At 42.2% G+C, this 12,981-nt stretch overlaps 1 protein-coding gene across 1 annotated transcript in view; it reads left to right on the top strand.

Annotated features, from left to right (window-relative positions):
• slc6a11b (solute carrier family 6 member 11b) overlaps positions 1–12,981 on the top strand; it is a 223,071-nt gene that overhangs the window by 157,830 nt on the left and 52,260 nt on the right. Inside the window, exon 8 of the mRNA XM_063068174.1 lies at positions 7,110–7,213. Coding sequence (XP_062924244.1) covers positions 7,110–7,213 — 104 coding nt within the window. The remainder of the gene's footprint in view (positions 1–7,109; positions 7,214–12,981) is intronic.

Here is a 12,981-nt window from a genome sequence, read left to right as displayed (position 1 = left end):
TATTGTACTTGGATTATGAAAGATTTGAAGAATACATATTTTATTTTAAGGTATCTTGTACATAGATTTACATATGTGAAATCTTAGGTGTTTGTTAACAGGTCTGTTAAGTAGCAAATATAATATATGGGCCAGATTATGTTGATGGTTAACCAATAGTTTCAAAAAATCACCAATTAACTCCAATCGTGTGCTTTATCATTTTCTAGTTTTATGTGCCTATACACGCAGTATGGTTCAATTGGATTTCTGAGATTAGATTAAAATTCAGCTTTGGAGTTATAATTCAATTTTTGAACAATAATTATCAATTACTTTAAAATCTTTTGAAGTTACTATGTTTTCTTTCTATTCGAGCTAGCAACGAGCTATTTACTGCCCACCCCTAGCTATGCTAGAGAAGGTGATGATGAGCTGCCTTCATAATCTGCTGCTATTTTACTAGAATGATAAAAGCAGGCCATTCAGCCCATCTAATCAATACTATTATTCTGCACAGTCCTATCACCCTGCATCTGAAACATAGCCCTCCATACTTCTCTCATCCATGTACTTATCTAAGTTTCTCTTAAATGTTGAAACCGAATGACAAGCACCACTTCCACTGGGAGCTCATTCCACACTCTTGCCACCTTTGAGTGCAGAAGTTCCCCCTCAAGTTCTCCGTAAACTTTCCACCTTTCACCCTAACCTATGACCTCTAGTTCTAGTCTTACTTAATCTCAGTGGAGAAAGCCTGTTTGCAATTACCCTATCTATACCCCTCATAATTTTGTATACCTCACTGGTCTACAGTAAAGAGAATAAAGTCCTAACCAATTCAATCTTTCCCTATAACTCAGGTTCTCAAGTGCCAATAGCATGATTGGAAAATTTCTCTGTATCTTTTCAAACTTATTGATATCTTTCCTTGGTGAAAATGGTTTCATAGTATTCTTAGGGGAGGAGTCCTAGCAGTCAGAGCCAATCATGATGAAGAAACAGAAATATATTTCCAAGCACAGCACCGTTACTATGGGCTAGAGGTGAAGGGAATGAATACTGAAGGTGATTGATGGAATTCAAATTAAGCAGGCATTTCCTTGTTAAATTATATTTCCCAGGTGAGAAAAATTACTGGACAATGATATCTTCTTCAGTGTATTACTTATAAATTATTCATAATACGTGAGTACATTATTATATCAAAGATTCAAAGGTTCACAGTCCATTTATTATCAAAGTATGTATGCAGTATACAACCCTGAGATTCATCTTCCCCACTGACAGCCAGAAAAGAAAACCATCAACTTCCACCCACCCCGCCAATGCGCAAAGATCGCCCAGATGGCAACAAAAAAAGGAGTGAGAAACATAGAGTATAAAACACAAAATCAAAATGGCGTAGGCATATTCAGTTCAGCTCAGTGTTCGTTATCTGCTGGTCACTTGAATTCAAAATCGCCCAGAATAGCGACAAAATAAGGAGCGTACAGAAATCAGAATCTGCAGAGCCCTGTCCACAAACCGTGTCGGTCAAACCTTGCACCATCCTCCATCAGCACCAGCGGAGAGTGAGCAAGAATGCAGGGACTTTTGGGAACGGTGAGGGAGAGAGAGAGAGACACACACAGGCACCTTCCTCCGGCAGCATCGAGCTAGAGGGAGGGACAGATTATCCAAGCACAGGCACCCTCCTCCAGCAACAGTGAGCAAGCAGCTGGTAGGTGATGCTCAACACCACCTCAGCTGGCGCACTGGCCTCCATGATTTCAATCTCCCTCAGCACCTTGATCGGCGCGAGCCGCGAGAACATTATCATCGTATGCGGTAAATAGGTAACAATGAACATTAGAGTATGCTTGTCTGTGCTTGTCTTAGTGGTCAGTTCTGAGTCAGTCTTAGCGGTATTCCACATAGGCACAATTCCAGCAGATTATTGGACAACAAGCACAGAGGCTGTGATTATAATGATATTCCCTTCTCTAATGCTGAGCACATTGCAAAAGTGACGCTGCTGCCTACAGGACTGAGGTAGATCAGCTGGTTGAGAGATATCACAACAGCAACCTTCCACTCAACATCATTAAGACCAAGGAATTCATTGTATACTTCAGGAAGGGGAACTTGAGGGAACACATACCTGTCCTCACTGAGGGATCAGCAGTGGAAACGCTGAACAGTTTCAAGTTTCTGGGTGTCAGCAGTTCTGAAGGTCTGTCCTGGGCCCAATATATTGATGCAGTTATGGAGAAGCAATGGGAGTGGCTATATTTCATTGGGAGTTTCAGGAGATTTGATATGTCATCAAAGACTCTAGCAAATTTCTACAGGAGTATCGTGGAGAGCATTTTGACTGGATGCGTCACCCTCTGGCATGATGGGTCCACTACAGAGGGTTGTAAACTCAGCCAGATCCATCATGGGCACAGGTCTCCCCAGCCTTGCGGAGCAGCGCGCGCAGCTGTCCGGTGAAGTGATATCGTATCTGTTAAATAGGGGCCGTGGCCAATTCTGATTTGATGAAGACAGACGTGAGAAGCAGAGGAACATCTGGAGAAATTTCTGAAATGCCTGGTTTCGTTGCCGTTGTTACTGTGCGATCGAGAATCTCCGGAGGGTAGGCCCCAAAATCCCCGGCTTTGCCTGTTGCTGGTGACCGAGGCTGAGGTCGAAACGTTCGGATAGAGATGGTGCTCGGTACTCGGTGTCGGAGGGCTGATCAGAGCTCGAAGTTTTCGGACAATTCAGAGTCAGACTGTGATCGGGCATGGCAGGGAGAGTTTTCTTCCTTCTCCCGTCTGCGTGAGATGTGGGACTTCCGAGAAACTTTGAACTTTTTTATTGTGCCATAGACTGTTCTTCATCAAGTTATGGTATTGTTGCACTGTTGTAACTATATGTTATAATTATGTGGTTTTTGTTAGTTTTTTTCCGTTTTGGTCTGTCCTGTGTTTTTGTGATATCACACCGGAGGAATATTGTATCATTTCTTAATGCATGCATTACTAAATGACAATAAAAGAGGACTGCGTGTCGTCATAATCTAAGCTTCAAAAGACAATGCCTGACAAAGGTGGCATCCATCATTAAGTACCTCCAATACCCAGGACATGCCCTCTTCTCATTACTAACATCAGTGCAGAGGTGCAGGAGCCTGAAGACACACACTCAATGTTTCAGGAACAGCTTCTTCTCTCCACCCTCAGGTTTCTGAACGGATAATGCACCCATGAACACTACCTTATATTTTTGCACTACTTATTAATTTAATCCTTTATATATTTCTTATAATATATTTTATGTATTGTACTGTACTGCTGCTGCAAAACAACAAATTTCACAATATAGGTCAGTGATAACAAATCCGATTCTGATTACTACTTCTGTGTAAATAAGTTACCTAATTTCTGACCTTCCTATACAGCTAAGCTGCTCGGTGTACAGCAGGAGGAGAATGGAAACAATTGTAATTATTAGAGATCTTTGCAGCTTTGAAATTATGTAGTTTAAACGCTCTGACAAAACAGACCAGTGGTGGAGGTCTTGTCAGTGTTAACAGGGATATAATCTATGATAATATGTGTAAATTAATGCATATTGGAACATGGAACAAGCATACAAAGTTCAAAGTACAAAGTGAAATTTATTATCAGACTACATACATGTCACCACAAACAACCCTGAGGTTATTTTTCCTGTTAGTATGTTCAGGAAATCTATAGAACAGTAACTAAACAGGATCAATGGACAACATACTGTGTAAACTCAAATATAAATAAATAGCAATAAGTATGAAGTAACAAGATAAAGAGTCTTTAAAGTGAGACCATCGGTTGTGGGAACACCAGAAATAGAATGAGTGTAGTTATTCCCTTTTATTCAAGGGCCTGACTGGTTTTGAACCTGGTGGTGCGAGTTCTGGGGCTCCTGTACCTTCTACCTGGTGGCAGCAGTGAGAAAAGAACATGGTCTGTGTGGTGAGGATCTTTGATGATGGATGCTGCTTTTCTGCAGCAACGTTTCATGTAGATGTACTCAGTGGTTGCGAGGGCTTTACCCATGATCTGCAGGGACAAATCCACTACCTTTTGTAGGATCTTCTGCTCAAAGGCATTGATGTTCCCATAACAGGCCACAAAGTAGCCAGTCAGCACACTTTCCACCACACATCTATAGAAGTTTGCCAAGGTTTTTGATGACACACTGAATCTCCGCAGAAGAGGTAGGGGCACTGTCATGCTTTCTTTGTGTAGCCCCCCACCCCCCCCCCGCCAGCCTCAGGGTCGCTCGGCTCGCTGTCGTCTAGGGAAACAGCCCTCGGCCCCGGCAAACTGGGTAATTAGTTTGTGTGGATGCTGTGTGATGTACCCCACCCCGCCCAAATAACAGACAATACACCAGATACGATTGAATGATTTACAGTTTGTAGATATTACTGGAACTATATAATTAATAGAGAATAAAATATAAAAGGAAAATAAAGGGCTCCACACTTATCAAAGTTCAATCTCTTTGTGCATAAACAGTTGGAGCTCAGGACCCTTCTTCACACTGCGACCCCTCGGACCACTTCGACCGGCCGCCTGGGACCAACGGTGGTCGACCAGACGCTCACACGAGTCCGTCTCCGTCTCCTCTCCTCACCGAACGCCCCGCTCGGGGTCCGACCCCGTTAGCGGACTCACAGCACCTGGCCCATCCTCTGTCTCTCTCTGTCCCACCTTCTGCCCCAAAACCCCGCGCATACAATATCTTCAAATACACCAAAAACATAACAATTATCCCAAATTGGTTCATAACATATTCTTATCACACTCTAACCCAAAACAAGCTGCTAGCGCAAGAACTTTCTCAGCGTTTAACATAACAAAGAAGCATTCCCAAGTATAACATAACAAAGAAGCCATTTTAATTAGCCTACGCGGTAACATAAAAGATGAAACTCCCTTACATTTGCAATTATATTTATATGATTAGTCCAGGACAGGTATGCAATACCTGTTGGTAAAGTGGGAAACAGGAAAAGATTTTGTATTAACATAAATAACTTAATAATAGACCCAATCTATTTTAATAGCAATGATACAAGAAATAATAGGATTTAACAAGTAGTTAAATGTTAATATCAATTATGTACAACTTTTGGCCTCTTATGAAACTGTTATAGAAAAATAACCAATTTTTTAAAGAATATAACTGTATAAGGAGCCCTGAATGAATACTATGGTAGTATCAATAGCCCTATGGGAATATAAGGTGAACATTCTGAATGAATACATTTCTCATCAGTCTAAATAAATGATTCCTTATTGTGAAGCCCTGACTTTTATTCCAGGCCTCTCGACCTTGAAGTGATTAGATTGGGAAATGTAAAGGTCGAAGGGTAAATAAACATGTGGAGATCAAATTGGTTGCTGTTTTGTTGAAACTGGGAATATCGCATTTGGAACACAGCGGGACATGACTGCTTATGATACGATATGGTAGAATTACTTACGCTTTGGGGTCGGGGGAGAATTCTGTTTTCTCTTGGAAAATTTACGAGTAGATATTTAACTTCCACTTAGATTATATGAATCGACAAATGTCCATGATATAGAAAACTAGTTATTCAATAGTTAGAAGAATAGAGAGGAGATTCTGTGGACATGATGGCATGTTGTTTCACAATTCCCCCCCCCCCCACCCCTGCCAGGTGCCAGGGTTGGAGACACCTTAGATCAGATTCACAGCATTCTTAAAGGGGAGGAAGAGCAGGGAAAAGTCATGGTACACATGGATACCAACAGCACAGGTAAATATATTGGGGACATTTAAGAGTCTCTTGAATAGGCACAAGGAATGAAGGAAAAAATGGACAGTTATGTGGGACGGAAGGGTTAGATTGAACTTGGAATAGGTTAAAAGGTTGACACAACATCGTGGGCCAAAGGGCCTGTGAACAGGAGAAATGACTTTTTCCAGATCCATGATTTCTAGCTTCACATTTTATTTAAGTTCGTAATTTTGGTATGGTACACACGAAGACTTTTCATTTCCGTGCAACGAAGCGGCAATTGCGAAAGTGTGGATCTCTTCACTGGGCTCAGGCCTTCTTTGTCAGGGTGCAACTCTCAGAATCAGATGTCAGAGGGCAATGTGCACTTTCACAAATGTGCAGCTATTGCAGTCAATGTGTGAAACATCAGGATCAGAAGTGTATAGATCTGTGACAAAGAATATCAGTATTGTATCATGAATAATATGAGGAGCATATTATGAGTTCCAAGAGAAACAAACTCTACATATTTTTCATAAAAAGCACAATTACTTATTATTGTTTGTCTAATCTGATGGCATTATTTTTATTTAATGCTTTATGCAAAATTTTGGATCTGATATTAATGGGGTAGATAATAGCTCAACATGGGTGGAGATACGTCTCTACCAAAGAAGGTGTAAGGCATTCCTTCCCTCCGCTAGCCTGCAGGTCACCCTTGGGCACTCTTGCACCTGCTTAGCCCCCCTCACCGATCAGGGTCATGTGAAGCCAAGGGAGCAGGTGGTGGATGGTTGTATGAGCAGCTGGTGCATATCACAAGTCCTCCTTATGTGACCACTGACGCCAGGCAGACAATCTCTGAAGTGTATTGATAATGGCTGGGGTCATCCATCTTGTAAAGGCATTGGCCAGAAGAAGGCAATGGCAAACCACTTCTGCAGAAAAATTTGCCAAGAACAATCTCTTGATCATGTTCGGCCATGTCATATGACATGGCATGTAATGATGATGTTGATAAATAGCTCAGAAAACGAAGTATCGATTATCTTAACTCATAAACTTCATTTACTTTTTGCTGACTGAGTTTCCACCAAAACAGACAAGATACTGTGGAAAATCATGCATCCCGGATTCTGCGGTGAGCGTCTGGGGCCAGGATGTGGTAGTCATTGATGAGTGCAATGCCTTGATGTTTTTTATGTACTCAGAGGGCCTCTGGTGCTCTATGGGGCTTTATTTCTTTTATAGTTTAATATTCAAATGCAGTCTAGTTGAGTTGCTAATGATCCTCTTTCTTGCAGTTTTGTTTCAGCGACAAAATTTATCTGTTATTGATATAATTAACAAGTTTTCTATTTATTTTCAGGTGTGGCTGGATGCTGGCACCCAGATATTCTTCTCTTATGCAATTTGTCTTGGATGTCTAACTGCGTTAGGAAGCTACAACCCCTATCATAACAACTGCTACAGGTAAAAGAGTAACGCTTTCAGTTGATTGCTGATCGTTCTAGGTACTGGCAATTTCTCAATAATTATTATATTCATTGGCCTAGAAAATAGCCAGACGGTACCTACTTCAACAGCTCTCCCTGCTTTTAGCGGCAGTGTATGCAATGGTATTGTTGTTTTTCTTAGCGCATGAAAAATGTTTTTTTTTGTAAAGCTGTACTGTCTCTCAATATCCCCTCAGTGAGTACCACTTGGTTATTGAAGCACTTTAAGTACTGGATCATAAATTAGTCATAGAATTATACAGCAAACCCTTTGACCTACCGTATCTATGCTAAAAATGTTGTCTGTCAATATTAGTGTCACTTATTGGCGTTAATTCCATAACCCTCTGTCTGGGATTCCCAAATTGGGGTCCATGGGCCACTTGGTATTGGTCCATGGCATGAAAAGTTTAGGAATCCCTGCTGTATGCCTTGGTTATTCAAGTATCTACCAAAATGCCTTGTAAATGCTATTGCTCCTGCCTCTACCACCTCCTCTGGCATTTCAATAAAGATACCAACTACTGCTCATGTTCTGTCCTCGCTCGATAGTTTCCCATTTTCTTAAGCTAGGCAGATAAACTCCAGTCCTGGTGTGGTTGTAGTTTGAAGGTGGTTTTATTGTTCACCAACGTGTTACAGTACGCAAGGACCTGAGTGAAAAGACAATGCTTCTCGGCGTTCTCATGAAAGGTCGATTCAAATATTGATTAAAATTCCTTCAACTTCTAACAAAGTGCTTCTAACTAATCGCGACTAAAGGAAATGTACAAATGATATAAAATGGCCAGCCTGATGATGAAAGCTAATTGCTTACAACACGATAATAAGTAATCAAACAACTTCTGTGAACTTACAAGTAAGCAGTGAGATTTAGTCATTAGAAATGAAATAACAACCCAGTCAGGAAGGACGTAACAGTTCATGCAAAAGGATTCCTGCCCAGATCTCCCTCTCATCCTAAATCCATGCCTTCCAGTTTGAGCCATTACTACTATAGGAAATAGACGTTGGCCTTCTACCCTATCCAATTCTACCTTATCAGCCTCCTTCATAACAGAGAAAACAAACCTAACCTATTCAGTCTCTTCTGATAACCCAAGCCCTCCAGCCCAGGAGGCCTGTAAAGCTTTCCTGCACCTTTTCCGAGTAAATTATGACCTATCTATGGTATTGTTACCAGAGCTGCACACATTACTCCCAGTGCAGCCTAAGAAAGTTTGTACAACTGTATTAAGACATCCCAACTTTTATCTTCAATGCCTCAGCCAATGAAGGGACACATGTGATACACATTCCTTACCACCCTATCTATTTGTGTTCCCGTTTTCAGGGAACTGTATACTTGTAACCCGAAGTCTCTCAGTTGAGTGGCACTCCCCAGGTACTGCCACTTACTGTGTTTGTCCTACCCCGATTTAACTTCAGAATGCATCAGTTCAAACTTGTCCGAGTTAAATTCCACCTGCCACGTCTTGCCTATTTTCCCATTTTTCTATATCCTGTTGTAACCTTGGACAACCTTCTTCATTGTCCTCCGTACCACCAATTTTGGTGTTATCTGTACATAGGATCTCGCCTTCTGGACTAGTTCAGTTCTGTCAATTACAAGTAGGGTCATTATTAAGTATTGATTCATTCGTTAGGTGCCATGTTGTATAACGTGGTTGTTCATGGTCTTTCTATGGCCACGATTGTTCGCGGCAAATTTTACTACAGAAATTGTTTGCCATTGCTTTCTTCTGGGCAGTGTCTTTACAAGACAGGTGACTCCAGTCATTATCAATACTCTTCAGAGATTGGCTACCTGGCATCAGTGGTCACATAATCAGGACTGTGATCTGCACCAGCTGCTCATACGACCATCCACTGCCACGGCTTCATGTGACCCTGACCCTGATAGCGAGGGGGCTAAGCAGGTGCTACAATACATTGAGGTAGAACAAGGTTAAACAACAACAATGCAGAATAAAATCTAACAAATATGGCGAAAGGGCAGTGCAAGTAAACAAAGTGCTAAATAATAGTAAGATAAATTGTGACAGCAAGAGTCCATCTTACTGTACAAGACATCTTTCAAGGGTCTGATGACAGTGGGATAGAAACTGTGCTTGAGCTTGATAGTATCTGTTTTCAGGATTTTGTATCTTCTGCATGATTGGAGAGGAAAAGATCATAAGGTAGAATTAGGACAATCATTCCATCTGGTCCACTACTACTACTACGTCGACTCAGGCCTAGGGGGCCGGCGTCAGGCACGATGACGGACTCTCCACTTCTCCCTCTCCCTCATCAGTGTGTTCAGTTCATCTACATTAGCCACACCGCTGTCTTCTAGGAGCGTGTTGACCATAGTCTTGGGAGGGCGCCCAGGGTTCATCCTCCCGTGCTTGGGCTCCCATATGATGACTAGGCTGGCAGGCAGCTCGGGGTGGCATAGACAGTGCCCCGCTAGCTGCAGTCTTCTCGCCTCGATTTTAGTGGTGAGCATCAGTAGGTTGTTATAGAGCTCACCGTTCGTCATGTGTTGTTGCCAACTCACATCAAGAGGCAACTGGAGCATTCGTGTATAGCAACCATCTAGAGACTTCCGCATCATCTTGGTGAGTGTCTACGTCTCACATCCATACGTGAGAATGGACTCTATGACTGCTATGAAAATCCTCTTTTTAAGCCCTCTGGTCAGGTCCGACTGCTCCACTACTCCATCATGGCTGATAAATTACACTCTCAACCTCATACTCCTGCCTTCTCCCCATAACCATAAAGCTCTTGAACAAAAGGGGATACAGTAATTACATTCATCTATTAAGATGTTCCCAAGTATCTTGCTTTAGGAAGTCTTTATCTTGCTATCTCAGGTTCTCCTTATTTATTGCTATTTATTTCTATTTGCATTTGCATAGTTTGTTATCTTCTGTGCTCTATCGGATCTTTCACTGAGTCTGTTACAGTTACTGTTCTATAGATTTGCTGAATATGCCCCAAAGAAAAAGAATATTAGGGTTGTATGTGGTGACATGTATGTACCCTAATTATACAATTTACTTTAGACACTGAACCTTTGACACCCTGACTACTCAAGAACCTACAAACCTCCACTTTAAATATACCCAATGAGTTGTCGTCCACAGATGTCTCTAGCTATGAATTCCACAGGTTCATCGGTCTCCAGCTAAAGAACTTCCTCCTCTTCTCTGTTCTAAATCGACATCCCTCTATTCTGAGGTGGTGCCCTGTGGTCCTAGACTCACCCAGCATAGGAAACATTCTTCTCATCTGCTGTATCTCGGCCTTTCAATATTTGATAGGTTTCAATGAGATACCACATCATTCTTGTAAACTCCAGTGAGTACAAGCCCAGAGACATCAGCAGCTCCTCATATGTTAACCTTTTTGTTCCCAAAATCATTCGCATGGATCCTCTGCAGTACCGGCATATCTTTTCACAGATAAGGGGCCCAAAACTGCTCACGGTACTCCAAATGTGGTCTGACCAATGTGTTGTAAAGCCTTGGCATTAGATTATGAGAACACTCAGTCCTCTTTTATTGTCATTTGCATCCTTGCATCACATCCTTGCTTTTATATTCTACTCCTCTTGAAATGAATGCTAACATAGTATTTGCCTTCCTTACAAGTGACTTAACCTGCAAGTTAACCTGCTAGTGTCTCCTTCTAATCAACTTTGGCCAACTCCTCTCTCATGCCTCTATAATTCCTTTTACTCTACTTTACTGATACATCTAACTTTAACTCCTCCCTCTCAAACTGCAGCGTGAACTCTATAATTTTATGCTAACTGCCTCCTAAGTGTTCCTTTATCTTAAGCTCTCTAATAAAATATGGTTCATCGTACACACCCAGTGCAGAATTGCCTTTCCCCTACTGGGCACAGCTAAAAGGACATCTCGTATGAATTTTACAAATTCCCTCTCTTGGAATCCAACACCAACCTGACTTTCCCAATCCACCTGCATATTAAAATCCCCCATGACTATCATAAGATTGTCCTTTTTACATGCAAGAGAAATCTGCAGATGCTGGAAATCCAAGCAGCATACACAAAACTCAGCAGGCCAGGCAACATCTATGGAAAAGAATGCAGTCGACGTTTCGGGCCGAGACCCTGCAGCAGAACCTTTTCTGTTTCTCGTTGTAATTTGTACCCCACAGGGAGAATGTCCGGGGTGGGTGGGGCCTTTGATTGTGCAGTCTGCTTTACTGAGTCGGTACCACCCACACCACCAGTGTTCTCCTCCCACACACTCTCACCTGGTTTCCTTCTCCCTTTATTCACCTCTCACAGCCCCCTTCCCCATCTGGTACCAGAACCTCCAACTGCTTTTCCGACTCATTTCACCTATCACCTCTTTCCCATCTCCTGCCCCACCTGGCTCCATCTGCCCATCATCCCCTCCCCATCTGGTTCCACCAATCACCTACCAACCTCTATCCCACCCCAGCCTCATAGCGCTATACGCTGGCAAATTTCCCTCCTTTTCTTGGTCCTGGTGCAGGATCTCAACCAGAAATTTTGCCTTAACATCTTTTGCTTCCACTGAAGCTGCTTTACTGCTGATTTAGTCCAGCATCATGATTTTTTTTTTGTTTCGGTCATCAAACGTTGTTTATTTAGTTCTCCTATCTACTCTGAAAATTATAAAGGTGTGTTGAAAGGCCTAGACAGAGTAGGTGTGGAAAGGATGTTTCCCATGTTGGGGTGTCTGGGACAAGAGGGCACAACCTCAGGATAGAGGGGCACCCTTTCCAAACAGAGATGCAGAGAAATTTCTTTAGCCAAAGGGTGGTGAATTTGTGGAATCTGTTGCCACGTGCAGCTGTGGAGGCCAGGTCATTGGGTGTATTTAAGGCAGAGATTGGTAGGATATGGATTGGACATGGCATCAAAGGTTATGGGGAGAAGGCTGGGAACTGGGGCTGAGGAGGAGATAGAAAAAAGGATCAGCCATAATTGAATGGCGGAGCAGACTCGATGGGCCAGATGGCCTAATTCTGTTCTTATGTCTTATGGTCTTATGGTCTAAATTATCTGGAAACCCATTAGCTGGTGCCTCAAGCAAAGTGGTTAACCAAATTACATATGCTAGCAGGATCATATCCGTTTTAGGTTGTTTGGAATTTTTGGCTCATTCCAGAGATGCATACCTTTAACATTGGAGTGGTTTCAATTATAGAACACAGCAGGGGGATCAGCCGAAATGGCAGGGAGGTGTCTGTGGCATCCATCTTAAGAATGAGTATACAGCCCTCATTGACGGTGGTGATGTTGGTTGACAGCCCATCAAGACAGTTATCACCAGGGGTTTGACAGAGAATCAGAGAATAATACCTTTTGTCTCTTTGGAAATTGACACACTCCAGGAGGTTGTGTGGAATAGTGAGACAGAAGGAAGTTCTTTAAGGCAGTCAGTTTAGTAAAAGTATCTTAACTAAGGAAAGGACAGAGATTGTGGAACTTAGTTTAAACATTAGGAGTAGTAACAAAATTCTCTCTGAGAATGATGTCCTGTTTATTTCTGCAATAGATACACAGTAAAACTATTTTAGTTCACTTTGGGCTTTGTCTTGCCCAGGTTATTAGTGATGGCATGATGGTATAAATATCGATTTCTCCTTTCAGTAAAAAAATTACTCCCATTCCTCTCTTCCCCACTCTGACCTTTTACTTCTCACCTGCCTATAACTTCCCCCGGGTTCCACTCCCCCACTCCCCCCCCCATT

Source organism: Mobula hypostoma, chromosome 15 (assembly GCF_963921235.1).
Source record: "Mobula hypostoma chromosome 15, sMobHyp1.1, whole genome shotgun sequence".
Classification (NCBI taxonomy): Eukaryota; Metazoa; Chordata; class Chondrichthyes; order Myliobatiformes; family Myliobatidae; genus Mobula; species Mobula hypostoma.
This window is presented reverse-complemented; position numbering and strand designations above follow the sequence as displayed.